Genomic DNA, 26,437 nt, shown 5'->3' on the forward strand with positions numbered 1-26,437 from the left:
CGGGGCCGGCGGCCGGTGCCAGGAGGCGGCCGGAAGCGGGAGGGCGGGACCCCGCGGCCGTGCGGGGCGCGTGCTGACGTGGCGGCGACGGCGGCACCATGCGGAGCGGCGGCGGCCCGGTGAGTGCCCGGGGTGCTGCTGGCCGCCGCCGGCGGGACTCGCGCTTCGCCCCGAGGGTCTCGCTGGGCTCGGGCGCAGAGTGGGCTCGGCGCGGCCCCGAGTAGCCGAGCGGCCCCGGTCTGCGCCGCTGCCGCCCGCGGGCCGCGCCCCGTCCCGTGGCCGGGCGGCGAGCGGGGCTCGCTGCGGGCCGCCCGGAGAGCCGGCGGCGGCGTTCAGGCCCGCTTTCCGCCCGGAGAGCCGCCCGCCGAGGCTGAAGCCGGGGGGCGGGTCCGGAGCGGGGCGGCAGCCGCACGTGCTGCCCGCACGGTCTCCGTCGCGGGAGGCGGCGGCGCGTGGGGCCGCGGGCCGGGAGCCCCGCGAAGGGCGCGAAGCCGTTCCCGTGCCCCGCGGGGTCGGGACAGGCGCGGCAGCGCGGAGCCCCGGGGGCTGCCGTCGACGCCGCCGCCGGGGCCGGGCTCGGCAGCCGCGGCGGCCTCCCGGCCTCGGCCGGAGCCGCTGTGCGGGGCTCGGCGCCGCCTCCCGCGGTCGCTGCGGCGGGGCAGCCCGTCTCCAGCCGCCGCCCGCGCTCGGGCCACAGCAGCGGCCGCTCGCCGAGCGCCTGCCTGCCTCCTCCCGCCGCGGCGGGGCGCTTGGCCGCTCCGCTGCCCGTGCGCGTCGGGCCTCTGCGTGCTGCGTGGGCAGCGCGCCGTGCGGGTGGGAACCCCGCGGGCCTCGGCGGCGCTGTCTGTGAAGGCCCCTTCGGGATCGCGGCTGTCAGCTTCCCGGAGAGGGCGCCTCGGCGGCTCATCCCTGCTCTCCCTTTTTGATTGCCTCTCCTTAACCGGGAGCGAAACATTTAAGACAGGTCTCCGCTTTTATGGAAAGTGTTTTACTCCTGGAAAGAAAAATCCCCACAGAACCACCTTAAAACATGTGCCGTGTCTGTCAGCCACCCGTGTCCCGCAGGTGGCAGGTGAGGCCGGCTCACGGCAGCGGGCTGCGCCTGCCCGTCTGCTCGGTTTTCTCATTACAGCGTCGCAGGCCTGGTTTGTTACTGTAGCTGCTCCTCAGTGAGGTTTCTCCATGGTTCCGATGTAGGGGTTTCCCAGCCGCCGCTCTTGGCTGCGCATAAACTGCCTCGAAGTAATACAGGCGCAAAGATCCCATTGCCTTTCCTTCCAGAGAAGCCCAAATAGGACCGTGAAGTCATTGATCGAGCAGCTGTGGCGTTCTCTCCTGCTCCTCCCCTGAGCCTCCCGTGAGCAGAGACTCTGGGGCTGGAGACCCAAGGACCGTCTGACGCTCTGTGGTCACGGTTTAAGGATTCATCTAGTTGATGTCGCTGCCGTCTGCTGAGTTTCTTAGCTGTTGGCTGGGCTGTCTCTCACTGACTGTGGTCCTGGGAAGAGTGAACTGCTACTTGTTCCTGTGTACAGATGAGATGGCGAGAGCGTAAAAGACAGATGAAAGTTATATTTTTCCCAGTGCCTTTGTTTTCTTAGTGGTGAGTTTCATTTGCCTGGAAGCTGCCCATTCCCTAGTTCTGCTCCAGCACCCGCAGTTTGTCAGCATCTCCTCCTGACGAGTCATCGCAAGTTTTACGATTTCTTCCGATTCTGTCATATCCCTGTGTGCTGTTTTCCCCAGAAAACATGTAGCATTTCTTTCTAACAACTAACTTCATGGCATGGTCCAGCTGATAATGTGCATTAAGTTTTTCTGTAAAGACGACGGGTAGTTAAGCCACGTTCTCCCTGCTGAACTCGCCTCCCCCCCCAAAGTTTCTTAGCCCGTTCCTGTATTTGGCAAAATACCCTCTGTTCCTAGGTTACGTCTTTGGCATTTCATATACTTCTGCTGGGCATTGATTTTTGTGCCGTGTAAACAAGTGCCGTGTAAAAGCTAGTCAGTTGGGATCTAAACCATTTGTCATCATGTGTGTCACGTGAAGCGTGGGGGCATGGGGGAAGATTTTTCTCGACCCCTAGTGTTAGGTCAGCGCCCCAGGAAAGCCGGGACCCTTGTGCCTGACCAGTCCGTCAGCATCCCGTTACAGGGACCCTTCAGCAAACAGTCCCACTGGATCGGAGGGCGATTTGAGCGACTTGTTCAGGGGAACACGCCAACAACAGCAGGTGGGACCCCTTGGTGGGTCTGCCCACGAATATTTTACCCGCTGCCGGTTACTGCTAGCGTCCACAAAGGATTAACGCTAACAGCTTCCGGAATAACACTCTTTACTAATCTAAGATGGTGACCGGTTGGGGTTTGTGATTGCTGGTGATAGAGACTGTCTGCAAAAGTGAGCTTGGAGTCATACACGACCAAACTATAATCACTAATAACAGCTAGCATGAGTTAGTTATTTAGCACGCATAAGGTCAAGTTCTTACTTTGTCTTATTATTGGCGTCCGCGTGGGGGAGAAGACGGGTGCAGCCTGTTGACGGATCCCAGAAGTTAGGATGAAGTCTTCCCTAACTTCTCCCCTCATCTGCCCACCTGTTTTACTTTGTAGTGTATTGCATATTCGTTTATCGTACATAGGATTGGTTACAAGCTTCTCGCTTCTAATGCAAATTAGTACGCATCCGGAGATAGCACTGCTGAAGCTCTCTACTAACTGCGTGGGCTCCTCAGGTGGGGTTTTGCCCTCTTTTGGGGGGGGCTATTTGAGTTGGAGGTGACGATCTCCCACTACCACGATTAGCTTTATCTTATTTTCAGCTAATTTTCTGTTGGTGTCAGTGGACTGCAACACCTTCGGGTCCTGTTTTCTCTCCTAGCGAGTACTTCCCTCATGCGAAGGCTTCCTTCTGTGTAACTTAGGTGACGGTGTTCTTTGCCCTGTCTGTTCTGTGTGTCTCTTCCTCCCCAAGGCTGACTGCCTTGGTTCGAAGTCCCTTCATTCGTACCAACTTTAGGGTGAGTCGGATTGACCTAGCTTTGTGGACACTGAATCGGAGTCGGGTAATCCAGGGCTTTAGACAGCAATCCCCCCTGCCCTCCTCCTCCCCGCCTGGACTGATTTCAGTCCAGGACTAGCCCTTTTCCGTCATATTTAGGTGGAGCTTGAGCAACTCCAGGCATACACTTTATGGTTACTAACTTGTATCGGGTGCCCAGTGAGGTGTAGTAGTTCCTTGGAGGCCGGTAACTTTGAGATGGAGGTGTGCGTTAGTATTACGATGAGATTATTTCATCTGAAGAAAGTCATTTTGCCACAGTGGTTGACTGGCCGCGGACATCTCGTGGGTTCTTCATGCAACAACTGGTACGCAGCTTATCAACTGTGTGGTGCCATCAAGTTGCTGTTCCTGCGGGATAGCACAACAGAGCCTGGCCGCGGTGTCTCTGCTCCATCCTCCGTCACTTATCAGCATGTGCTGAGCTGGCAGGGTGTGTTGCTTGGGGAGCTGTGGTGATGTAGATTCCGTGCATGCCAAGCATCCTGCAAGCGACAGCTGTATTTTACCCTAAAAAAGCTTTCTGGAGTATGGCGCTTCTGTCAGGACCCCATTTTCTCTAATTGCCCCCCTCAAGGTGATTTTCCCACAGCGTGGTCAAGTCTGGGGCAGAAAGCAGGTACCACTGGACGCATTGGAGACAAAGAACACTCCCTCGTGCCCCGTTGCAAGAGGAAGGATGGGCTTTTGTGTGGGGAGCGTAGCAAGGCGTATCCCTCTTTTGATGCCAGTCGTAATTCATCTGCGAGTTGAACAGGTTAAACGCTTCCTGGTTGCAGAAAACAGTGGTTTCCTTTTCAAAGGATGGTATGCACGTCCTCAGAGTGCAGGTGACTGTGTTTAACTGAACGGTGAAACGTGCATAAAGAAGAAAAATTATGCCACTAATGTAAATTGTTCTTACTTTGTTAGGACGGCAGGCCTGGACATCACAGGCAACAGAAGGTCAAGAGGTCTCTGGGAAACAAAAGGTATGTGAATGTTTCTTGCGTGGTTTGATGGGAGGGCAAGAAATAAGCTGAGGGATTCCTCTTGGAAAACCGTATCTGGTCTGTGCACGATATTCTGAATTTTCAGAGCTGCGATGATTTTGGTTTGTGTGATGAGCGTCTCAACTGACTTTGCTCATTGGTTTGTAGGAAAGGTGCTTTTCTGACACTTCACAAAGGGGTATGAGCTTTCATTGATTGTTTTCAAAAGGGTTTTAGCACTGGGAAGATAAATATTTTATGTTTGAGACCAAGCGGTGTTCCAAAATCTATGTATTTTGAGCGTGATTGCAACTGTGAAAGGCTTTAACTAGAGAATTCCTCTCCCCGTCCTTCTGCGGTACCTTCTTAAACATAGTCTATACTGATCTGACCTGGTACCATCAACGCCTCCCACCTACTGATTTTAGTACGGATGCGTTCAAACGTGTGAACTCCACAACCCGGCACGTGGGAGAGTATTGCTGGGACGCCCATCACCGTCATCGTTAAGCGATCTACTTATTTCAGTTTGTGAATTGTGGCAGCACTGGGCTACGTTGGCAAGTGTTTCTGTTTTCTGTTCTCTCCTCTCGCACGTTAATGGTATTTGCCCAGAGAATAGATACTCTCTGTGTTGCTTTGACGCCTAATCGTTTTGCTGTCGTGTTACGGTAGTGTAAATGTCCAGGCATTTCAGGGCTGTTGAGAAATACTTGAGACTAGCGAAGCCAAGTTCCCTCTGATCTCGAGGAAGAAAAATCGGGGCTGCTGGCTTGTCTGTCTAAATTCATCTTCATGTAGTGCGATTTGTAGGATCTACTGTAAGGCTGTCTCCATTGCTGAAAGCCCTTGCTGGTTCAGATTCTTTCTAGCGTTAAGTCTTTTAATTGTGTAGTGTCAGCTCTGGCTCTGAGAATAGGTACTGAAGCAGGTCTTGCCCTTTGTGGGATGCAAGAGGTCTGTTTTGTAACGCTGGGCTGCAGAAGAAGTCCTATATTCTCCTCGGGTTGCTGAAGGACAACTGTGTATTTTTAAACGGGGTTTAACTTGTGCCTGCTTCCGAAGTTGGAGGTTTGAGGCAGGATGGATTTATTTTTTTTTTCTGTTCCTCTCAAAAGCTTTTTAATGTCATTCTCTAAAAAGACGTCCTGAAAGATAACATTTGGGGTGGCACTTTTCAGTTCAGGAAATCGAGGCGATTCGGGGAACTGCGCGATGAATTTTAGAGCGCTTGGGAAGATGCGAGGGGTGTTGTCTGTCCGGTTGTTGTGGTTGTGCGTGTATGTATGCATACCTGTACACAGGATTTTGAGTTGTTGTTTTCCAGGTCTAAGCACTTTGAGGAGGTGGAAACTACTGTCCTAGGACTGAGCAGTAACTGCGATGAGACAGGCAGCAGCGTGTCTTCCGCCTCACCACAGGGTCGAGTGAACGGAAGTGCAGAGTCCAGAAGCAAGCGGGCCATTCGCAGGCCGGCTTACTGGTTGGAAACAAGAGGAGTAAAAACCAGCATTAACAAATCTTCAGAAAATAAAGGTACTCGTGGCTCTTGGCTCGATGCAAACCTGTTTTTCTCTGTGGTTCTTTGATGAGAGCTTAGATGACTTCTGAAAGACATGCCACAGATTCCCAGCTTGGTAATGCCACTCATGCATCAGGAGAAATGGATTTCCTCCACTGCAGAAATATAGGTGAAATTCTCTGAGGTTACAGGGTTCCTTTTGAGTGACTTGTCTCTTGAAATCAATGACTCAGTGACTGAACCTACTTTTATCCGTAGAAGAGGTGTATATGAGGGTTCTGCCAGTCGTATCAGGAATATGCTTTGAGAGCTTCAAAACTAGAACAACCATCGCTAAAGATGTAGAAAAGGGTTCATTCAGCAGTATTCTGGATTAGGCATGGGTTTTGTGGTTGGTAGTTGTTGTTGTTTTTTTTTATTAAGGATGCTTTCATTTCTTTTCTCACTTTTGTCACTGACTGTTTTTGGATTTGGAGTGGTTTGGGTCCTATGCTCAGATTTCCCAGCCTGGCAGCTGTTTTCCAGCCTTCTCGTGTGGGGGAGAGCCAATTCTTTGCTCTTCTTTAGTGTACTTCCTTCTCGCCTCTAAGTCAGGATGTGTATCCCATCCTGTTGTGGGGAGAGCCGAATCTGGCGCCTTGATAGAACCGAGGCTGCTGCAGCCCCACACCCCCAGGTCGAACCAGTAAGGAGGCTAAGCGTGTATTGCTGTAGGTACAAACACAGGGCTGCCACCTGTCCACGCAGCCAGCCACACGGACCAGCGCAAAGAGGCGCGCTGAGCACTCGCACAAACAGCCCCAACAGCCTCCATCCTGTTTGCCTGTCTGGCTGATCAGGATGAAGATGTGTTGGTGGGAGAAGAGAAGCATATACAAAACGTGCATATGAAAGAAGTGCGTGTATATAGGTATGTGTATGTTTGTGTGTGCACGCACAAGTGCAATGTGGATCTCTCCTGTAGCTGGACTTAAACACTTGCTCTGCTCTGTATCTGGCCTTTGGATCCTGGCCTACTCAGTTGCTGGTGCGTGGACATGCTGGCCCCTGAGGCCTGCAGAGCCACGCCAGTCACTGGTGTAGACCTCCTTACAGACAGGCTCACATGCTCAGACACTGCTGTCCCCTGGTCCCTCTGATTTGGTGTCAGGCATGAGCAGGCTTGTGTACAGACCAACCACCTGTACAAGCAAGTGGTCCTTTTTATCCTCTTACACCTCTGCTTTCCCGCACTTGATCCTCCCCCAATCAGGTAATCCTCAGCCTTTCCCTTCCTTTGATCCCACTCCTAAACATCCCAGTCCTGGTGTCACCGTGACTTGTTCTTTGCTGGCATCCCGTGTGTCACCTAACCGTAGGTGTTAACACCACACTCTTCCCCTCTCCCTGCTCCCTTCCCTTCCCGCTCCCAAAGGGTGCTGCAGAGGGTGGTTCCCAGGGACTCATCCTGGTGGGTCTGCTGGGACAGACCTGGGAAGAAGGTGTCTGTTTCTTTGAGACCATCATTTGTGTTCCCCTGCCTGCCGTCGTGCTTCTGTACTTGTCTGTGGTCGTGGAGATAAGCCTTTGGTAGGCCTGGAAAGAGTGAGGGGAGGCAGGATGTTAGCTGGGGTTCCCACCTGCCGTTGTTTCTCTGTGCTACTTTGTGTGTGCGCACAGATGAGCTTTTTATGACATAACCTCGCACCTTCTGGCTGGCTTCCTGAGGAGCGTTATTTTCCCAGGCCGTGCTGTGACACTGTTTCTTGCATATTTGCTGTGTCTGAGGATCGCAGGCTGTGGAGTACCTAGATGTTACTGAGACCAAAGGCTGTCTCTAGCTCACTGGTGTCCAGGTGCCTTACAAAATCTACTTTCCTGCACACACCCCACCCCCCCACCCCCCCTTTTTTTTTGGAGTATTGAATACGAGGATAAGCTGAGGCAGCAGCAGGCTCAAAGCTGTTACCCAGAGTGAATGATGAAAGTGAATCGTTTCTGTTCTTACTCGTTAGCAGGAGAAGTACTATTGAAAGGCAAGAGGAAGTCCGAGCAAGGGGAAGGCGAAGATCTTCCGGACTCTCCCAAGAAGAAGCAGAAGATTTCGGGTAATACAAATAACTTGTAATTCCTAGTTGCAAGCCTCCAGGCGCTTCAGATTTCCTCCATGCCCAAACGCTATCCCCTGCTGTCTTCCAACTCTATTTTGGATTCTAGGTGTTTTGTTACAGGAGCCAGTTGGCTAGTTTTGATTTTACAGTGGGAGATGATTGTTGTAATTTCAGTCTCTTCAAAGTCCAGCAAAGGGCGGGAGGAAAGGAAGCAGGGGAAGTACAGGCTAGTGTGCTTCATTTCAGTTTCCCCAGAGATTCTGGACTAAATAATCAGAGAACTTAGTTGTAAACCTCTGGAGATGAATGAGTAGATGATAACAGCAATACGGGTTTGTTGAGGAGAAACCAAAGCCGACCACTTTAATGCTCTTTTACCGCAGAGACAGAGGCCGGGGCAGGGGTGGCGGTGGGGGGAAGCTGGACATCATAGGCCTTTCATGCCTTCAGAGGATTGATAATCAGTGGTGAGGTGCAAGAGGAAGTGTACGAGTGGTGAAAGCAGGAGCAGGTGACGCAGGAGAAGTATACATCTGCCGTTCAACCTTGCAAGGATGAGGTTAAGGAAGCCAAGGGCAACCTGTAGTTGAATCTGGACAGGAAAGGATTCTACAAGTATGTGAACAGCAGATGGAAGGCCAGGGAAAGCATGAGTGCATTGCTGAAGAGGGCAGGGGAACTGGTGACAAATGGTGTTGAAAAGGCTGAGGTACTCGGGGCTTCCTGTGCCTCAGTCTTGATGAGTTACAGGAATCCTTCAGGAATGCCGGGTGCCCGAGACCAGAGGGAGGGTCTTGAGCAAGGGAGCCTTACACTGGGTGAAGGAGGGTGAAGTTAGAGTGCTTGAACAGACGGGACCTACCTAATTATTTACCAGCCGTCGTCGTGGCTAACCAGGGAGGTCGCAGCTGACTGGAAGTTAGCAAATACGATGCTTACCTAGAAGAAGGGCCAGAAGAAGGATCCTGGGAACTACAGGCCGGTCAGTCTGACCTCGGGTGCCGGGGAAGGTTATGGAGCAGATCATCTTGAGTGCCATCCTGCGGCACGTGCAGGACAACCAGATGATCAGGCCCAGTCAGTGTGGGTTTATGAAAGGCAGGTCCTGCTTGGCTAGCCTAGCCTAATCTCCATCTGTGACAAGGTGACCCGCTGTAGTGGATGGGGAAAGGCTGTGGGTGTCGTCTGCCTAGACGTCAGTAAGACCTTTGACAAGGTTTCCCACAGCATTCTCCTGGAGAAAGGGGCTGCTCATGGTTTGGACAGGTGTCCTGTTCACCGGGTAAAACCTGGCTGGGTGGCCGAGCCCAAGGAGTGGTGGTGAATGGAGACACAACCCGCTGGTGGCCAGTCACGCGTGGTGTTCCCCGGGGCTCGGTGCTGGGAGCAGTCCTGTTGAGTATCTTTGTCAGTGGTCTGGATGCGGGGCCCTAGTGCAGCCTCAGTCAGTTTGCAGACAGCGCTAGGTTGGGCGGGAGCGTAGATCTGCTCGAGGGCTCTGCGGAGGGACCTGGCCCGATGGGCCGAGGCCAATGGTATGAGGCTGGAGACGGCTCGGTGCCGGGTCCTGCCCTTGGGTCACAGCAGCCCCACGCAGCGCTGCAGGCTTGGGGGACAGTGGCTGGGAAGCTGCCCGGCGCGAAGGGCCCTGGGGGTGTTGGTCGACAGCGGGCTGATTGTGCGCTGGCAGCGTGCCCAGGGGGCCAAGAGCATCCTGGCTTGTGCCTGAAATAGTGTGGCCAGCAGGACTAGGGACGTGATTGTCACCCCGTGCCCAGCACTGGCGAGGCCGCACCTCACGTCCTGGGCTCGGTTTTGGGCCCCTCACTCCCAGACAGACACTGAGGTGCCGGAGCGTGTCCAGAGCTGGGCAGGGGGCTGGGGAAGGGTCTGGAGCACCAGTGTGATGGGGAGCGGCTGCGGGTGTTTAGTCTGGAGAGGAGACTCGGGAGCGGGGGACACACACGACACCGTCCTGCTCTCCACAACTACCTGAGAGGAGGCTGTAGCCAGCGGGGGTCGGTCTCTTCTCCCAGGTAACAAGTGACAGGACAAGAGGAAACGGCCTCAAGTTGTGCTGGGGGAGGTTTAGTTTGGATGTTGGGAAAAGTTTCCTCATTGAACGGGTGGTCAAGTATGGAACAGGCTGCCCAGGGAGGTGGTGGAGTCCCCACCGCTGGATGGATTTGAAAGACCCGTAGATGTGGCGCTTGGGGACGTGGTTTAGCGGTGGGCTTGGCGGTGCTGGGTTAACGGTTGGACTCGATGCATCTGACAGGTCTTTTCCAACCTAAATGAGTCTGTGATTGTATGATTTGAAGTTACATGGGGCCTGACGGGTTGTACTGAGCGCTGAGAGAGCTGGCTGATGTCATTGTGAGGCCACTCTTGATTATCTTTGAAAGGTCATGGCACCTGGGAGAGGTTCCTGAAGACTGGAAGAGAGCAAATATCACTCCTGTCTTCAAGGACAGAAAGAAGGAAGATCTGGGGAGCTACAGGCCGGTCAATCTCACCACAGTCCCTGGGAAGGCGATGGAGAGAATCGTCCCGGAAATCATTTCCAAACATATGAAGGACAAGGTGGTGATTGGGAGTAGTCAGCATAGATTTACGAAGGGCAAGTCCTGCTTCATCAGCCTGACAGGCTTCTACAACGAGGTCACTAGCTTGGCGGATGAGGGGAGAGTCGTGGATGTTGTTCACGTCAGCTTTAGTAAGGCTTTTGGTGCTGTTTCGCACGACATCCTCGGCGGTGAACTGGCCAAGTACAGGTTAGATAGATGAACGGTCCAGTGGTTTGAACACTGGCTTAAAATCCAGGCCCAGAGGGTTGTGGTCAGCAGCACAAAGTCGAGTTGGAGGCACACCACTAGCGCTGTACGCCAGGGGTAGATGCTGGGGCCAGTGCTGTTTAAGATTTTCACTAATGACCGGGGCAGTGGGACAGCGTGCACCCTCAGCACGTACACACGTGATATGAGCGGTGGTACACGAGAGGGGTGTACTGCTGTTCACAGGGACCTGGACAGGCCGGAGACTTGAGTAGAGAGGAATCTCTTGAGGTTCATCAAGGAGAAGTGTGAAGTCCTGCAGCTGGGCAGGAATAACCCCACATAGCGGCATATGCTGGGGGCTAACTTTGTGGAAAGCAGCTCTGCAGACAGGGACGTCGGGGTCCCGAAGGACAGCGAGCTGGCCTTGAGCCAGCAAGACGCGCTGTTGTGGCAAGGGCAGCCAACAGCATTCTGGGCTGCCTTAGGAAGAGCGTTGCCAGCAGGTCAGGGGAGGTGATCCTTCCTTTCTGCTCAGCACCAGAGTACCGTGTCCAGTTCTGGGCTGCCTGATACAAAAGAGAGGTTGGTGCAGGGCTGCAAAGATGATCGAGGGACTGGAATATCTTTCCTATGAGGACAGGCTGAGAGAGCTGCGACTGTTCAGTCTGGAGAAGGCTCGGGGGGAATCTTACCAGTGTGTATAAACGCTTGGTGGGAGGGAGTGAAGAGAAGGGAGCCAGACTCTTCTCTGTAGTGCTCGCTGACAGAACAAGAGGCAGCGGGCACACATGAAGACACACAAGGTTCTACCCAAAGGCAAGGATAGACTTTTTTACTGTGAGGGTGGTCAAACCCTGGCACAGGTTGCCCAGAGAGGTTGTGGAGTCTCCATCAGTGGAGGTACTCAAATCTTGACTGGACGTGTTGTTGGGCAGCCTGCTCTAGCTGACCCTGCGTGAACACAGGGGTTGGACTAGGTGATCTCAGGAGGTCCCTTCCAGCCATAACTTCGCTGTGATTTCTGTGAAACAGAAACAAGTATAGAATGATGGTTCGCAGTCTGTCTGTCCTAGGTTCGATTCTAACCATTGTTTTTGTCACCAAGGACCTGGAAGTATATGTAGACAGCACAAAGCCGAAAGGGATGGCAAGTGCGGTGGAGAAAGGGCTGAAATTGAAAGCGGTCTTGATGTTAGAGAAGCAGTTTGAAGAACAGGATGGCATATAATATAGTGTGTAAACTTAAAGACGCTGTAGTTGGGAAGAAATACTAGCGCAGCTGAAAGACAAAGAGCAACATCCTAGGTGTCGGTTCTTCAGAAGAGGGTTTGAGATTTATAGCAGCTCAAATGTTGAATAAGGACCGAGAGCGTCATGCTTGTTCCTGAAAAGGCACATGTCATGCTGAGGTGTTTGGGCAGAGATGCAGACTGTCAGGCATGTGAAGTAATTCTTGTGCTCTAATGCAGGGTCACACTTGGAGTGCTGCTTCAGCAGTGGACACTGCAGTTCAGGAAGTGTGTGGACCAGCTGAAGAGACCAGGGAGAAGAGAGCAAAAAAACATAACCCCGTGAGAAAATCCTGAAACAATAAGAGTTGTTTAGCCTAAAGAAGACAGGAATGAGTAGAGGAACGGGACTGTCCCATTTGGTTGCCAACAAGTCGTTAGGTTGGCTCAGCCGTACTGTGAACAGGGGATGTTTCAGTGTGAAGAGTTCCCATCCCCTGAGCTGTGTGTATGCACAACCGTACAGATAGCAGATATCTGGATGGGGCTAATGCCTGCAGCTGTAAGTAGCTTTGGATTTTGAGAGGGAGTAGGGAACATAATCTTGACGTTCCCTCAAAGAAAAAAAAAACAATAAAAAAACCATTGAACATTTCTGAATGAGTAGCTTTGAGACAGCAGGCTGAGTAGCAGCATCCTAGCAAAAAGACTCTGCTTTTTTGTAACAAGGCTCGCGAAATTAAGTCTTCTGGTCTTTCTTGTTTGTGTTCTAACAGGAAAAAAACAGCAAGCTGGAACGCAACAGAACTCCAGAGCGAAAGGCCCCTGTGTTCAGAAAGAACCAGAAACCTATGGCCCAGGTAAGAAGAAGCAGCAGTTGCTCAGAACTGTTAATGAAGCAGCGTGTCCTGGTTTCAGCTGGGATGGAGTCACTTACCCTCTTAGGAGCTAGTACAGCGCTGTGTTTTGGCTTTGGTGTGAGAGCAATGTTGATAACGCACTGATGTTTTCAGTGGTTGCTGGGTAGTGTTTATCCCAAAGTCAAGGACTTTTCAGTTCCTCGGGCCCTGCCAGCCAGAGGGCTGGAGGGGCACAAGGAACTGGGAAGGGACACAGCCAGGACAGCTGGACCGCACTAGCCAAAGGGATATTCCACACCGCAGAATGTTGTGCTCGGTACATAAACTGGGGGGAGTTGGCCGGGGTCTGCTCAGCGCTGCTCGGGGGCTGGCTGGGCATTCGTCAGCGGGTGGTGAGCATCGCTTGTTTGGGGGTTGTTGAGAGTTATTTCTTACTTCCCTCCCTTTGGATTTTACTCCTCTCCACTTCTCCCTCTTTTTCCTTCCAGTAGTTGTTATGCTTATTCTAGTTTTTATTCTATTTTCTTTCAGTTACTAACTTGTTCTTATCTCAACCCTTGAGGTTTACCCTTTTCCCGATTCCCCTCCCCAGCCCTGAGTGGGGCCGGGGCGGGAGCGAGTGGCTTGGTGGTACTTTGTCGCCGGCTGGGGTTAAACCTCGAGGCAGCTGAAAGATAAACGTGATTCTTTCTAGGATTTGAATCTGAGCAACAGCTGTGTTTCTGGTGTATCCATCTTGTTGTTCACTATACTGTTGACAAGGAAGAACTGGCTGCTGTCCTTCTGGCGCTGTGTCAGTACTGCAGAGCAAGACTGGAGGGACTGCATACTGCCTAATAGTGTAGTTCCAGGTGGTTTTACCCCTGCACAGTGGGGCGGTGAAGGGGAATTGCTTTCTGAAGAGAGCAAAAGCCCGTTGAAATAGTTTCAACTCTACAGCTTGCAAAAATATGTATACTTTTTTACTCAGCAGAGTGTGTTTGCAGGAAAAACTCCGTCGCTGTTGCTGCCAAGTCACCTCTTGTGGTAACCTGGCAGGCAGAGACTCAAGCAGTCCGTCCTAGGAGAACAGCGTTAGCCTTGGCTCAGCAGGTGGAATGACGTGGGATGTGTTGCTCACAGCACTCGTGAAATAGCCCAGTTTTCTGCCCAGTGCTGTCTGATTCACAGGCTTTTCCCGCAGCCACCTGGGGAGGGGCAGCCCCTCCCTGATACTACTGGGCCAAGGGGAAAGCCTTTAGATCTTTTGATGATAAGACTTTGGGCAGATGGCTGCTAAGCCACTTTCTTCCCAGAACCCCTTTCAGTAATTTATAACCCTTGTGGCGTATGGCCCTTCACAAACAGGCCAGGAACTGGAGACTGTGCCACACAGGGTACTTTTCCCTGGCTGTTTCTTGAGGATCTTGGCCCGGTGGTGTCGCTCTGTTCACTTTTGGTGCCAAGGTGGCTGGCTAACGTAAGTGGCGTGCTAAAGATTTGGTTAGTAGAAGCAAACCGTGGACTTTGTCTGAAACTGTTTGGTCACACCTGTGGCTGCTTCTCCTGTGGAAACCCTTTTGCCAGAAGGAGAGTTTACTGTGCATGCTGAAGTAATTGTGTAAACTACAAGTGAATGGATGAAAAATCTCTGCTGCACAAGTGGAAGAACACTCCTTGCAAGGAGATGGTAGGATTAAAGAGTTTTTATTAAACGATCTCCCAAAAGGAGTGACGTGTGCCTCATCCCATGACACACTGGAAGCTGCAAATGAGCTAAAGCTATTGAAGTGTAGCTGGACACGAGTTTGGTAGCGTGTGACCTGTTTCGTTCTAGGATTCATTGTGCAAGTCGAAGGGGGAAAAAAAGATGCTGTGTTTGCAGGTCTGTTGCAAACCTTTTGTTTTGGCAGGTAGTATGGAAGAGCGGTGGTCTTTGGAAATTCAGGACAAAGGCCGAGTTACCTGCCCAACATGCCGGGCTGTGGTGAGGAAGACTGTAGAAGGACTGAAGAAACATATGGTAAATTGCAGGCAGGTAGGAACACGAGAGATGAGCAAGGTGTTCTTTAATCCTCTTCAGCTTGCTGCCTGCACGCTGTTTTGTGTTGCATTTAGAACGGGTTTCATCTCATCATCACGTCTCTAAGCGAGAGTCCTTTGTACATGTGTAAGAGGCTGCGCTTGGTGCTTCTGGCTTAGCCTTTTGCTGGCGGTTTGGGGTAGTGAACAAAGGTGTAGCTATTTTATTGTTCCCCTGAATGTTAGGCTCCCTAAAATCTCTTCTGTTCTTGATGGGCAGTTACCAGGCACAAACAAAATGTTCTGCTCTCCTGCTCCTTTCCCCCAAAGCGTCTCCCACTGCTTTGGTTAGCTTACAGTTGCACACACCGTGTCCTTGTTTGTTTCTAGGAAATGTTCACATGTCATCACTGTGGGAAGCAGCTGAAGTCTTTAGGAGGGATGAAATACCATGTCATGGCAGACCATAACAATCAGGTAACATGACTGCTGTGCATCTAAAAACCCTGCAGGCAAGAGAGTTTTGGGTTCCTTCCCCGGCACACACAGTAACAGAGCATGGTGGTTTTTTCCTGTGATGTAGCTGCTCCAATCTTCTCTGCCTGTTATTTTTCCTGTGAGTTTTAACATCTGAAAAAACAGGAGAGTGTTAGGAGAGATGGTAGCCGTCCTGCATCTTAGAAAGAGGGGGTGAATATGTGTTTAGACTGTTTAGTTTTTAGGTTTTTAGTTAAGCAGTTTAGTTCTTGTCTGTGTTTACTGTAAAGATAGGAATGCTACAGTCTGCTTTTCCTCTTTGCTGTTACTTTAAAGAGGGCGATGTCTCCTGTTGCAGTTGTGAAGAATTAGAACTTTTGAAAAGGTCACTGGGAAGTATGGGTAGGGTTTAGATCAGGGGTCCTCACACTTTTTAACCAGGGGGCCAGCGCGCGGATGAAGTGGCAGGAAGCGATCTGCGGCTGCTTGGTTTCCCCCCCAACCCTGGGCAGGGGGGGTCTGTAAATACTGGGGGCCGGATTAAGGACCCTGGGGGGGCGTATCCGGCCCACAGGCTGTAGTTTGAGGACCCCTGGGTTAGATAATTGGTTACTGTTCTTTATTATGTGGTTCTCAGTACTGTGGTTTCTGAACCTACAGCTGTATTAGTAAACGTAATAGGCCAGGGATCACGCTCTGACCCTGAGGAATAGGTCTGTCACTCTGTTCTAACTTTCTCTTCAGTCCAAGCGTAATATTGTTATTAGGTAGTGTAGGAAATAATAAACAGTAACCATTGGAGAGAGAACAGACAAGAACTTGAGCTATAGATTCGCACAGGTGAATAACCGTTACAGGTAGTTAGTCGGCTTAGCTTTAGCTGGGCTAAGTGGAAATGGCAGGCCCAGGAAATGTTAAAGGTGCGTGACAGAGATGAGTAAGTACTTCCCACAGGCAGAAGAGGACCAAAGTAATTATGGAAATACATACCTTTGTCCTTCCCAGCAGCTGTGGCTTGGGACCATTTCTTAGCAAGGTTTTGTTCCTAGATAGCTATCTAAATGTTAGAATGTTTATCTGCAAAGTGGTTTTCAGGCAGTTTACTCCCTTTAAAGGTAATTCAGTTGTTCTGGGATATAGACAGACCGTGATCATTGTATTAGATACACTTTTGTAAAATCCTAAGTTGCAGAGATGTAATTGTTTTGGAAGCTTTCCTTCAGTTGTGTGTTGACTAGTGAATTCCCTGTGAGAAGAGCTGTAAATGCTGAGCACCCTATGTTTTTCTTTCATCTTTCTGCTGTGCTTTAGCCAGTTGTGAAGGAGGGAGGAGAACTGGATGAGCAGCTTGAGCGAGACCGCCTTCGGAAGGTTTTGAAGCGTATGGGGAAACTCAAGTGTACGAGGGAGGTAAGCTGCATTGTGCTAAGTATCCTGAATTAAACAGCGTCAGATGCATGAATATAAAACGTTATGAGAGTTCTGCTGGGTCTGCTGTGGGGCTGGCTAAAGCTGGATTTATTTCAAGATCCTAGGTATGTTTTAAGACAGAGTATCGTAGAATGATTTGGGTTCAAAGGGACCTTTAAAGGTCATCTAGTCCAGCCCTCCTGCAGTGAGCTTCTTCAGCTAGACCACGTTGCTCAGAGCCCTGTCCAGCCTGGCCTTGAATGTTTCCAGGGATGGCGCACCTACCAGGTCTTTGGGAAACTTCTGCCAGTGCTTCACCGGCCTTGTAAAATTTTTTTTTCCCTTCAGTCTAGTCAGAGGGCACCCTCTTTGAGTTCAAAGCTGTTACCCCTTGTCCTATCGCTACAGCTCCTACGGAAAAGTCTGTCCCCATCTTTCTTGTAAGCCCCCTTTCAGTATGGAGAGGCCACAGTAAGGTCTCCCCGGGGCCTTCCCTTCTCCAGGTGAAACAGCCCCAACTCTCTCAGCCTTCCCTCCTAGGAGAGGTGTTCCAGCCCTCTGATCATTTTTCATGGACCTCCTGTGGACCCGCTGCACCAGGTCCATGCCTTTCCTATACTGAGGACTCCAGAGCTGGATGCAGCACGCCAGGTGGGGTCTCGCCAGAGCGGAGCAGAGGGACAGAATCCCCTCCCTCGACCTGCTGACCACCCTTCTTTTGATGGCACCCAGGATACGCTTGGCTTTCTGGGCTGCAAGCACACACTGCCAGCTCGTGTCCGGTTTTTCATCCACCAGTACCCCCAAGTCCGGCTTGGCAGGGCTGCTCTCAATCCCTTCATCCCCCAGCCTGTACTGATACCGTGGGATGCCCCGACCCAGGCGCAGGACCTTGGTCTTGGCCTTGTTGAACCTCATGAGGTTCGCAAGGGCCCACTTCTTGAGCTTGTCCAGGTCCCTCTGAATGGCATCCCATCCCTCAGGCATGTCAGCCGTGCCACTCAGCTTGGTGTCGTCTGCACTCGATCCCACTGTCTGTGTCACTGACAAAGACATTAAACAGTAGTGGACCCAGTGCAGACCCCTGAGGGACTCCACTCGTCCCTGATCTCCGCCCAGGCACTGAGTTGTTGACCACTGCTCTCTGGATGTGAGATTCCAGCCAGTTTCTTACCCACCGAGTAGTCCACCAAGTCCATATCTCTGCAATCTAGAGAGAAGGATGTTGTGGGGGACCGTGTCAGAGGCCTTACAGAACTCCACGGAGGTCATATCCATAGCTCTTCCTTTGTCCCCTGGTGTGGTCACTCCATCACAGAAGGCCACTAGGTTGGTCAGGCAGGACTGGCCTTTGGTGAAGCCGTGCTGGCTGTCTGGAATCACCTCCCTGTCCTCCATGTGCCTTAACGTAGCTTCTAGGAGGATCGGTTCCGTGACCTTGCCAGGCACAGAGGTGAGGCTGACAGGTCGGTAGTTGCCAGGGTCCTCCTTTCTACCCTTTTTAAAAATGGGGGTTTTGCCCTTCTCCGCTCACCAGGGACTTCACCTGACTGCCATGACTTTTCCGGTGTCGGGGAGAGCAGCTTGGCAACTACATCAGCCAGTTCCCTCAGGACTCTGGGCTACGTCTCATCAGGTCCCGTAGACTTAGGTACGCTGAGGTGCCTCAGGTGGCCTCAGACCTTCTCAGATCTTCTCTTCCAGCAGGAGGGACTTTGCTCCCCCAGTCCTCGCCTTGAGGTCCATCCGCTCGAGAGGTGCGGCAGGAGTGAAGACTGAGAGAAAACTTGCTGAGTACCTCCGCCTTCTTGTCTGTTGTTGCCAGTTTGCCGGTCATGTTCATCGCAGGGTTACGCTTTCTTTGACCTTTGTGTTCTGGCTGACATACCTAGAGTAGCCCTTCTTCTTTTTTGTGTCCTTTGCCAAGTTCAGTTCTGGGCACATCTTGGCCTTTGTGACTCTAACCCTACACAGCCAGGCACGTTACACCTGGGGATCGAGAGCTCTTGCACTCTGTGGAAGGGGTCCTCAAAGACCTGGAGCTCTGTTCTGCTGCCTTGTCTGCTTGCCTGTAAATGTAGGTTCAGCAAAGGTATGACTTTATAAATGCATTCAGTGGAGTGCGTCAGGGAGGAAGAAGTTAAAGGAGAACCGTGTTAACTTGCAACAGTATTATAAACTGCTGACAGCATTAGGTGATGGTTAAGGCTGCAAGGGAACCGGCTGAGGTCACCTAGTTCAACCCCTGTGCTCAAGCGGGGTCAGCTGGAGCTCTTTGGGTGTCTCATGTGTTGGTGTCTTCAAGGGGGATCGAGAGGACACTGCATTGTTTCTTGTGTGCACCAAACACATTTTATGAATGTGTGCTTCTGCTCTTCCTCAGTTGTTTGTGATGGCTGGGAAGATGGTTTTACACACAATTAACTGTGTGAGCGTGTCTCTGGTTTTTGAAAGTACTGAGACTGGCTACAGCTAGAGAAGGGGATGGAGGCCTCCCTTAGATGGATACATCTAAGAATATTAAAACCTGGCTGATGCATGTTTGATTTGTTCTGTTCCCAAGCTCAGTGTCAAGTTGATCACTGGATTCGGTGTCAGGAGATCCTCTAGTAAGTGACATCCGCTGGAGCCATTGGGGGTTTTTGTTGTCCTCCACTGCAGCAGGAGGCAATAGCTGTATCCTGGGAGGAGCTGAAAGTTTTATTTACCATTACCCGAGCGTTGCTATTGCTCTAGACAGTCTGGCCGGCCAACCAAGTGTAAAAGCTCCCTCTTTTTCTGCCCACCTCCCGCATTTGTATCTGAATTCAATCTTCCCGTTTTGTGCATCCTCATTTTACACCTTGCTTCTTCAGTCCGCATCCTGACATTTTCTGTTGCGCACTACCTACAAAGAAGCTGTAAGAAACAGTTTCTCCCATCTGAGCCAGTTCTTTCTCCCAGATTTTGTCCGTCTGAACAGGTGAACGTTAAGGTTTGCTACCTCATGGTCTCTGGTGTGGCAGGAAAAGTGCCAGTACTTTGGTGAGCAAGCTGTGGATCCTATGCACAGTGGGCGTGTGATCACTTGGCGAGCATTTTTCTTCCATGCCTTTTTCTTCTGCATTGGCAGGGCTGCACAGGCAGCTTCACGACCATAATGGGATACCTGTATCATGTTAAAAAATGTGGGAAGGCTGCTTCTGAGCTGGAGAAAATGGCTATGAAGTGCCATCACTGTGGAAAAGCATACAAATCAAAGGCAGGACTTGTCTACCATCTGCGATCTAAGCATGGGCCGGTAAGTGCAAATGGCCATAGTTATCCCGATAGCCTGGTGGTACTTGAGCCATCCCGACGTGCAGCACACATAGGCTTTTGTCTGCTGGTAGGGTGGGTACTTAGGCCTGGCAAATCTTTGTGTTTTTCTGTCTCTCTGGAGTATTGTGTCCTTGACACTTTCCTTCTAGCAGCAGCTGTTGCTGTTCCATGACTAGGATGAAGTTTTTGATAGTGAATCACCGTGGCAGCAGTAAACTTTCCCCAGCCTGACTGTTGCTCCATGGAAGAATGGCGCCAACATGTGTAACCTGTGAGGTGCTTTTCTTTTGCTCTTGGAAGACCCAACACTGGAGTGGAGCAGGCAGTACTCTGCTTGTTGTCCATGAGGGCGTTAGAGGGAACGGTGCGATCCTTTCAAGACCAGCGGCTGCATGGAACTGTCTGCTTGAGCCTTAGTGCTGTGACCCCTCTGAGTAGATCTGGGGGTCTGTCTCGCTAGAGGGGTGCGCTTCTGTCCTGTGCCTGTGAGAGCGAACCACAGCCGCAGCAGCATTTTTGTGAGGGATTTGGCAGAATATTTCTTGACAGTCTTTAGTGTAACTGAAGTGGGAACTACCGAAGGAGGCTCACCTTCTTTGGCCCTCATTGCAGGTCCCTTTCCTCCATGAGGAGAGAAGAACAGAGAGCCTGAAGGAAATAAAAGGTGAGCCAAACAACACGGGCAGAGTTCAGAGGAGATCTGCAAAGGCGGCGATCTACTATCTCCATGAGCTAGCTGGAGAAGAGCTGGCCAGAGAGTGGCCGAAGAGAAAAGTTCTGCAGGACTTGATTCCGGATGACCGGAAGGTAGACATGCTGTCTAGGGTCTGAGTCTTTCTTCACATCGGATGAGTCTTGCGCTGGCATCTACCCAGTGTTGCCAGTGTTCAGTGGCCCACGGAAAGCAAGTATTGAAGAAGTACTGTCTTGTGGGAGGGATCAGGTGTTGCTCTCCCTGGTCTTAGATTACAGTGTTGCTACAGCAGCAGTTGCTGTGGTGTAAGTATTTCATCCAGGCAGGCTATAATGACTTCCCAGGTGTATCGCTGTCAGTTTCAGTGGGCACAAGTAATGAAGGCAGTTGTAGGCAGTATGTTGCTGGCAAGTCATAGGCTACAGGTCGCTGCTGCCCTGCAGTGATAGTTCATAGTTTTTCAGGCAGCAGAGTTTCCAGGAGCGTCTTTTAGGCTGTAAGGGAAACCCAAGGGTAAAGGGTGGTTCATGATTTGGGCGGGGCAAGTACAGTTAGAGGGATGGTTGTAGTCAAAGTCTGGGGATTCTGGCCTTGGTGGGGGGTGTTCCAGGTTCACTTATGTTTGTGGAGAGTCAGTGAGACAGGAAAGGATTGGCTATTGAGCATTTGGCTGTTAGCGCAGGACAAGAAATAGCACCTCTGTCTCACAGCCTGGGGGAGAAAGGGCCATACTTGGCACTCTGCGTAGCCAACGCTGCTTCCAGCTTTCAAGTCCGTCTCTTTATCTCAGCTGAAATATACTCGTCCCGGACTGCCCACCTTTAGTCAAGACGTGCTGTGCAAATGGAAAACGGAGATAAAGATGTACCGAAGAGTCCACTGCCCAAATCAGGTAATCCTGAAGTGTTTCTGAAGCCTCCAAGGGGACAGATCTCAGGTCTGTGTGAGCCAACAGCTTTCCAGAACCCTGACATTGCAGTTTGTCTCGCTGTGGGCGACACATTCTGCTCCACGGTTGGTTAGTGTCACCAAGACACTGTCTGGACTGTTGCTGGAGGGGTGATGCCTCTGAGGATGTGTTTGTCTGCTTCAGAGCCAGTAACTTGGTGTCAGACTGGACAGCTTTCCCATCCAGCTGGGAGCCGGCCCCTTTGGAGGTTTGAGCAGTAGCAAAATGTCAGGCCCCTGCCTGTCTAGCAGGTGCACTAAACCTAATTACGGAAGCAGGGAGGAGTAGAGATGGAAATGTAAGAGTAGAGGAGCTGTGTCTGGCACAGCAATTAAGTTTTCTTTTGAAAGCTGGAAACGAGCTACAGAAGACTCTTGCGTGGCGCTGTTGTCCTGCTCTAGGGACGCTTATGCATGTGCACTTGGTCTCTTACAATCCCACTCACCAGCCACCAGTCAGATCCACTGAGAAGAAAAGTCCCCATTGGTGGAGACGGTGGTAGATGTGATACAGGGGACACACGCTGCCAGGTAGCCAAGTGGCGGCTTCCATCCAGGTTTGGATGTAGAAACAATGCCGTCCCCCTGCCCTACCCCATCCCCAGCACTCTCTCCCCAGTTTTCAGCCTTGCGTCATTTCCAAGTGTAAGAATTGCACTGTGGTGCTGTGTATGGAGCTGTCTCCAGAAAGCAGCTGTCCTGTTTCACCGACGAGTAATGCAGAAGCATGTCTTGCAGCTCCCTCCTGTTTCAGTGCCTGGGATGTCGGCTGCATGGGACCGAGTATCGCAAGGGTGATGCCCAACGCTCCACGCGGGGCAGGCCTGCAAAGCTGCCCTTTAGCTGAGACCGCTGATGCGGATGCAGTGCCCCTAGGGACGTGAGCAGGGCAGGAGAGGTTGAAGCGTCTTGTTCTTGCCCCTGTGCTCTGCCTGAAATTAATCTCTGCTGCACTTTAGGCAGAACGCAAACTCTGTCGTTGCACTCAAGCTTTAATAGAGGGTGAAAGTAACTGTGACAGGAGTCTCTTGGAGATGTCGAAATGCGCTCAGAAACACTTCACTTGCTGAAAGCTTATGTCTCTTTTGATGGTCCTTTTAGCAGAAACGTTCTGGCTTTGTAGGACTCGGTGTCTCCCTCCCCCTGCCTCTCTTATCCCTTTTGGAATTGTCTTCTGGAGAACAAGACTTTGTTGTGTGGGAAGAAGTGATTTCTTAACTTGAGTTTTGCTGACGTGCCCTTTTTTTACCATTTCAGGGTTGTGAGTCTGTATACGGCAGCGTCTCGGGACTCAAATCTCACCTCGGCACGTGCACCTTGGTTGGTAGCCTTCCTGTCCTCACTGTCTGTTATACCGATAGCCGGACTGTCCCTGTCCTTCAGCTGTCTCCTTGTTGAAGCTGTTGCCCAGCCATCTGCTGATCTGAGTTCCTCACAGTTTGAGGGCTTTGCTGTGTGCTAACGGCGTTGCCATTGCAAGCACTGCTTGAGGCAAGGAGGAGGCATCTTAATGGGCTGCCTTTTAGTGAAACTGCAGTCCTAGCTGTAGATTCACAGCTACAAGAGCATTTTTTCCAGGTATGGTGCCAGAGACCTTGTAACATCTCACAGAGCAGTCGTACGCTTTGTGGGCATAGCCGGCGCATAAGGTCAGCGCTCCTGTAGCTAAAGCATTGTCTGGTACGAGCAAGAGTTTCTTACTACTGGGTTGTATCTGAGCAAGAGTCAAATACAATATATAGGCGCGTCAGCCTTCTTGGCAGCAAGTGGTGATGGATTTTTTTGTTTTGGTGCCAGGGAGACTTTGTGGCTGGTAAATACAAGTGTCTCCTGTGTGAGAAGGAGTTCGTTTCAGAGAGTGGGGTCAAGTATCACATCAACTCTGTGCATGCTGAGGTAAGACAGGCAGAATGGAAGTCTTCTGACCCAGGCTGTCGGAGGGGGGGAGGGTGTCTTGGGAAGGAAATGCTGGATGCTTGCCCTGTTTTATTTTTTCCTTGCTCACTGCTAGGGACAGGGTCCTAGGCTGGCGGGGCCTTTGGTTTGCTTAAACTTACGCATTGGTCTGGGGAACAGACGTTGTTGCTTCGCGTGTCTTGTCCCAAGCTGCTGCTGCTCGGTTCAGCTCTTCAGCCTTTTCCATGCCTTTAGCCAGGCAGTTGCCAAATCAAGCCTGAATCCTCTGAGACAGGGCAACACCTGAGGAGGAACATCGGGAAGCAGATCTTTGTTAGGCAGCTGCCTTTCCAGATCTCAGGTTTCAGGAAGCCCTTGTCCCAGGAGGCAGCTTTATTATAAGCTCTGATAGGCTTTGTACGGTATGTTCGCCATGGGTACCAACCTGTTGCCTTCTGAACCCTCCAGGACTGGTTTGATGTGAACACAACTACCACCAAAAGCTTTGAGAAGCTAATGAAAATCCGCCAGAGAGAAGAGCAGAGGAAGCAACGAAAGAAACGTCCTTTGACCCGGGGCAAAAAGAAGAGTACTGGGACCCTGGCTTCTAAGAAGCTCCCCGTTGCTGGAGTTGAAAAAACGAGAAGTAAGAGAGGTCGTCCCCGGCGGGTGGACAATGAGAGCGTGAGCAGTGAGGAGGGGCAGCCACAAGTTGCACGGAGAGCCAAATTTCCAAAAAGCAGCCGCAAGCGAGGCCGGAAGTAAAGCCCTAGAAGAAGAGCAGGAGCAATCCTAAAGCTTCTCAGTGAGAAGCCCCACTTGTGTCACGCTCATAACCCACAGTGCTAATACGAGCAACTGAATGTCTTTGGGACTGTGACTCCATTCTGCTCAGTGACCTTGATTCTGAAACTGTTGCCTCTGGTCAGTTGTGGGAGACTTCAAACCAAAGCTGTGGTAGGGAGGCTGCCTCTCCTGGTGCAGTTCCCTTGGACAGTGGCACTAGCAGGGCAGCCGGTGTAGTTCCTGCTCTGGTTACAGTCTCAGTTTGGCTCGCATTAGTTGCTTGTTTAGTGGTTTCCAGTACAGCAGCTGTCTGTTTTGTCGTCTTCCTCTGATGGGCGAGATGAGGGTTCTTTTCTAGCAGTTCTCCCTATAAGGGACTGGCTAGCGCACCGTTTAGGTCTCAGTAAGTGGGGAACCCTTTCTTGCACAGTACATGCACAAACGAAGCAGTGCTGTGCAGAACAGAAAGGCTTTAGCTTGCCCTGGCAGTGTCCTGGCTGCTGTCAGCAAGGCTGCCCCCGAAGAGCAAAGGCCTTCCTAGCGTGTGCTCCAGTCTGTTGCGCAAGGCACCGTCTCTCCTTCCGACACTGGTGTTTAGGCTCAGCACCAGACAGCAGCACGTGAGCTCTGGTCTGCTTGGAAGTAGTTACCCTCGTCAGGAAACCAGTATTCCCCTGGCATCTGTCTTCTGTAGCACTGGGCGTTGAATGTATGTCAGGGGTCTTCCAGTTCAATGAGGAATAAATAAATGCTCAGTTCAAGCAGCGTCTGCAGGGCCCAGAGCCAGGTACCGCTGCAGTTTGGCTGGGTCCGGGTCCAACAAGGGCAGGGGCAGGGCACTGAGGCTGCACTGCTCGCTGCAACTCACCTCATCCTACCTTGCCAGCCCTTCACTGTAATCAGTAATGCAGACAGTTAAATATTGAGCTGTTGCTGTCTCCTTGTGTTCACCTGCCACACTGGGCTGCCCCAGCTTACTTGCCCAGGTCTCCAGCTAGAGAAATCTGCAAAATGCCTGTGCGCTGCCCTGGGCCCATCTCCTGGTGGGAAGAAAGACACAAGTGCAGCGGGAGACCTCAGGGCTCAGCATGAGAGTTTGGCAGGGAGGAAACATGGCATGATTTGATGCCACACCTGAGTACACTGGTAGGAAACAGACATTTTGTACAAAGAGAGCACATGCAGTGGAGAAGTGTGTTTGCAATGTCCATCGCAGGGCTGAGCTGGAAAATGCAAAGCCAAATGAAGGCTGGTGGTTGGGAGTGACCCCAAGGCTAGAGAGGCAAGTTGTGTCTTCACACCCAGACGAGAACTCTCTGAAGTTCAGTCCTGCAGCTTCTCTGTTAGCCACCTCAGTGCCAGCACCCTAGTGAAGACAGGAACACATGGAAGCAGGTTACCTGTAACAAGGAACATGGTTACCTGTAATTATGTTCTGAGCAGGTTAGTGTGATACTTCAGCTCCCCTCACTAAAGATGCCAGTCTTCCATGCGAAAAAAAAAAAAAAGAGGAGAGAGGGGAGGGGAGGGGAGGTCTCCTGTCCTCAAGATAGCACCTGTTCAAGGAGGTGGTGCATAGAGGACTGGTGACACCTGAGGACAGGAGCATCTTAGTCCCCTCTGCCCTCCTCCTTAAGTTTTGCAAAGCAGGGACACAAAGGGCCCAGGCCTGTCAGCACTTGCCGCTCAAGTTGCAGCTGTGCACTGCAAATTGCTCAGCCAGGCAGCATGGGAAGGTGCTCCAAGTAACTGACCTCAGCTTGTCCTGATCCCCAGCAGTTGAAGGAGAAATGTGGTTTGTGCCCTCTACTTGAAAGGGTGGATGAGCCTAAAAGGAGAAATATGATTTTCCTGGAAAAAAAAGATAGGGGCATTGCAACCATAAAAGAAAAGCATAAGGAAAGAAAAGGCAAACTGAAAGCACACCCAAGCTTGAGCTCTTCAAGCTGCCATTAGATTTTTCTCAGAGGCTGGTAATTCATGCCAGGAAAGGCACAGGTGCCAGGAGCCCTACTGCCAGGAGTGCTCTCCCCTGCTGCTGGTGACCTCCAGTCCCTCTCTTGGGAAGCTGCAAGAACATCCCTGCACTTATATGCATTGTGCATGTGAAAGAGTGTCTCCCTAAGTCCTTCTGCAGCCTCTCCCCCACTTCTTTCATACTGAGTAATTTGGGAAAACTTCCCGTGTCAGGAACCCTAAGCAGTTCTCAGCATTTGTGAGCATGTAAATAAAGTTTTACTGATGTTTTTTTCTGGAGCCTGGAAACCTTGAGAGAGGTTTTTGCTGTGTTGACATTGCCTGCGAGGCTCCTGTCTAGGCATTCATGCAGACTGCGGTCCCTCTGATGTCTTTCAGACACTGTGGATTGTATTGGGAGCTATTCTAAGGAGCTGCAACTTTCAATACACCTAC

General features: G+C 51.4%; 1 protein-coding gene across 1 annotated transcript; it reads left to right on the forward strand.

Annotated features, from left to right (window-relative positions):
• Positions 1 to 42: 42 nt before the first annotated feature.
• Positions 43 to 25,518, forward strand: LOC121089807 (zinc finger protein 512-like). The gene is given in 15 exon segments (XM_040597394.1): positions 43 to 119; positions 3,977 to 4,035; positions 5,363 to 5,571; positions 7,552 to 7,644; positions 12,430 to 12,513; positions 14,406 to 14,530; positions 14,905 to 14,991; positions 16,303 to 16,401; positions 19,514 to 19,681; positions 20,314 to 20,508; positions 21,186 to 21,287; positions 22,601 to 22,663; positions 23,141 to 23,239; positions 23,708 to 23,998; positions 24,000 to 25,518. Coding segments are annotated over 15 exon segments (1,731 nt in total). The 5' UTR covers positions 43 to 98; the 3' UTR covers positions 24,036 to 25,518.
• Positions 25,519 to 26,437: the final 919 nt, after the last annotated feature.

Source organism: Falco naumanni, chromosome 6, assembly GCF_017639655.2.
Source record: "Falco naumanni isolate bFalNau1 chromosome 6, bFalNau1.pat, whole genome shotgun sequence".
NCBI classification, from domain to species: Eukaryota; Metazoa; Chordata; class Aves; order Falconiformes; family Falconidae; genus Falco; species Falco naumanni.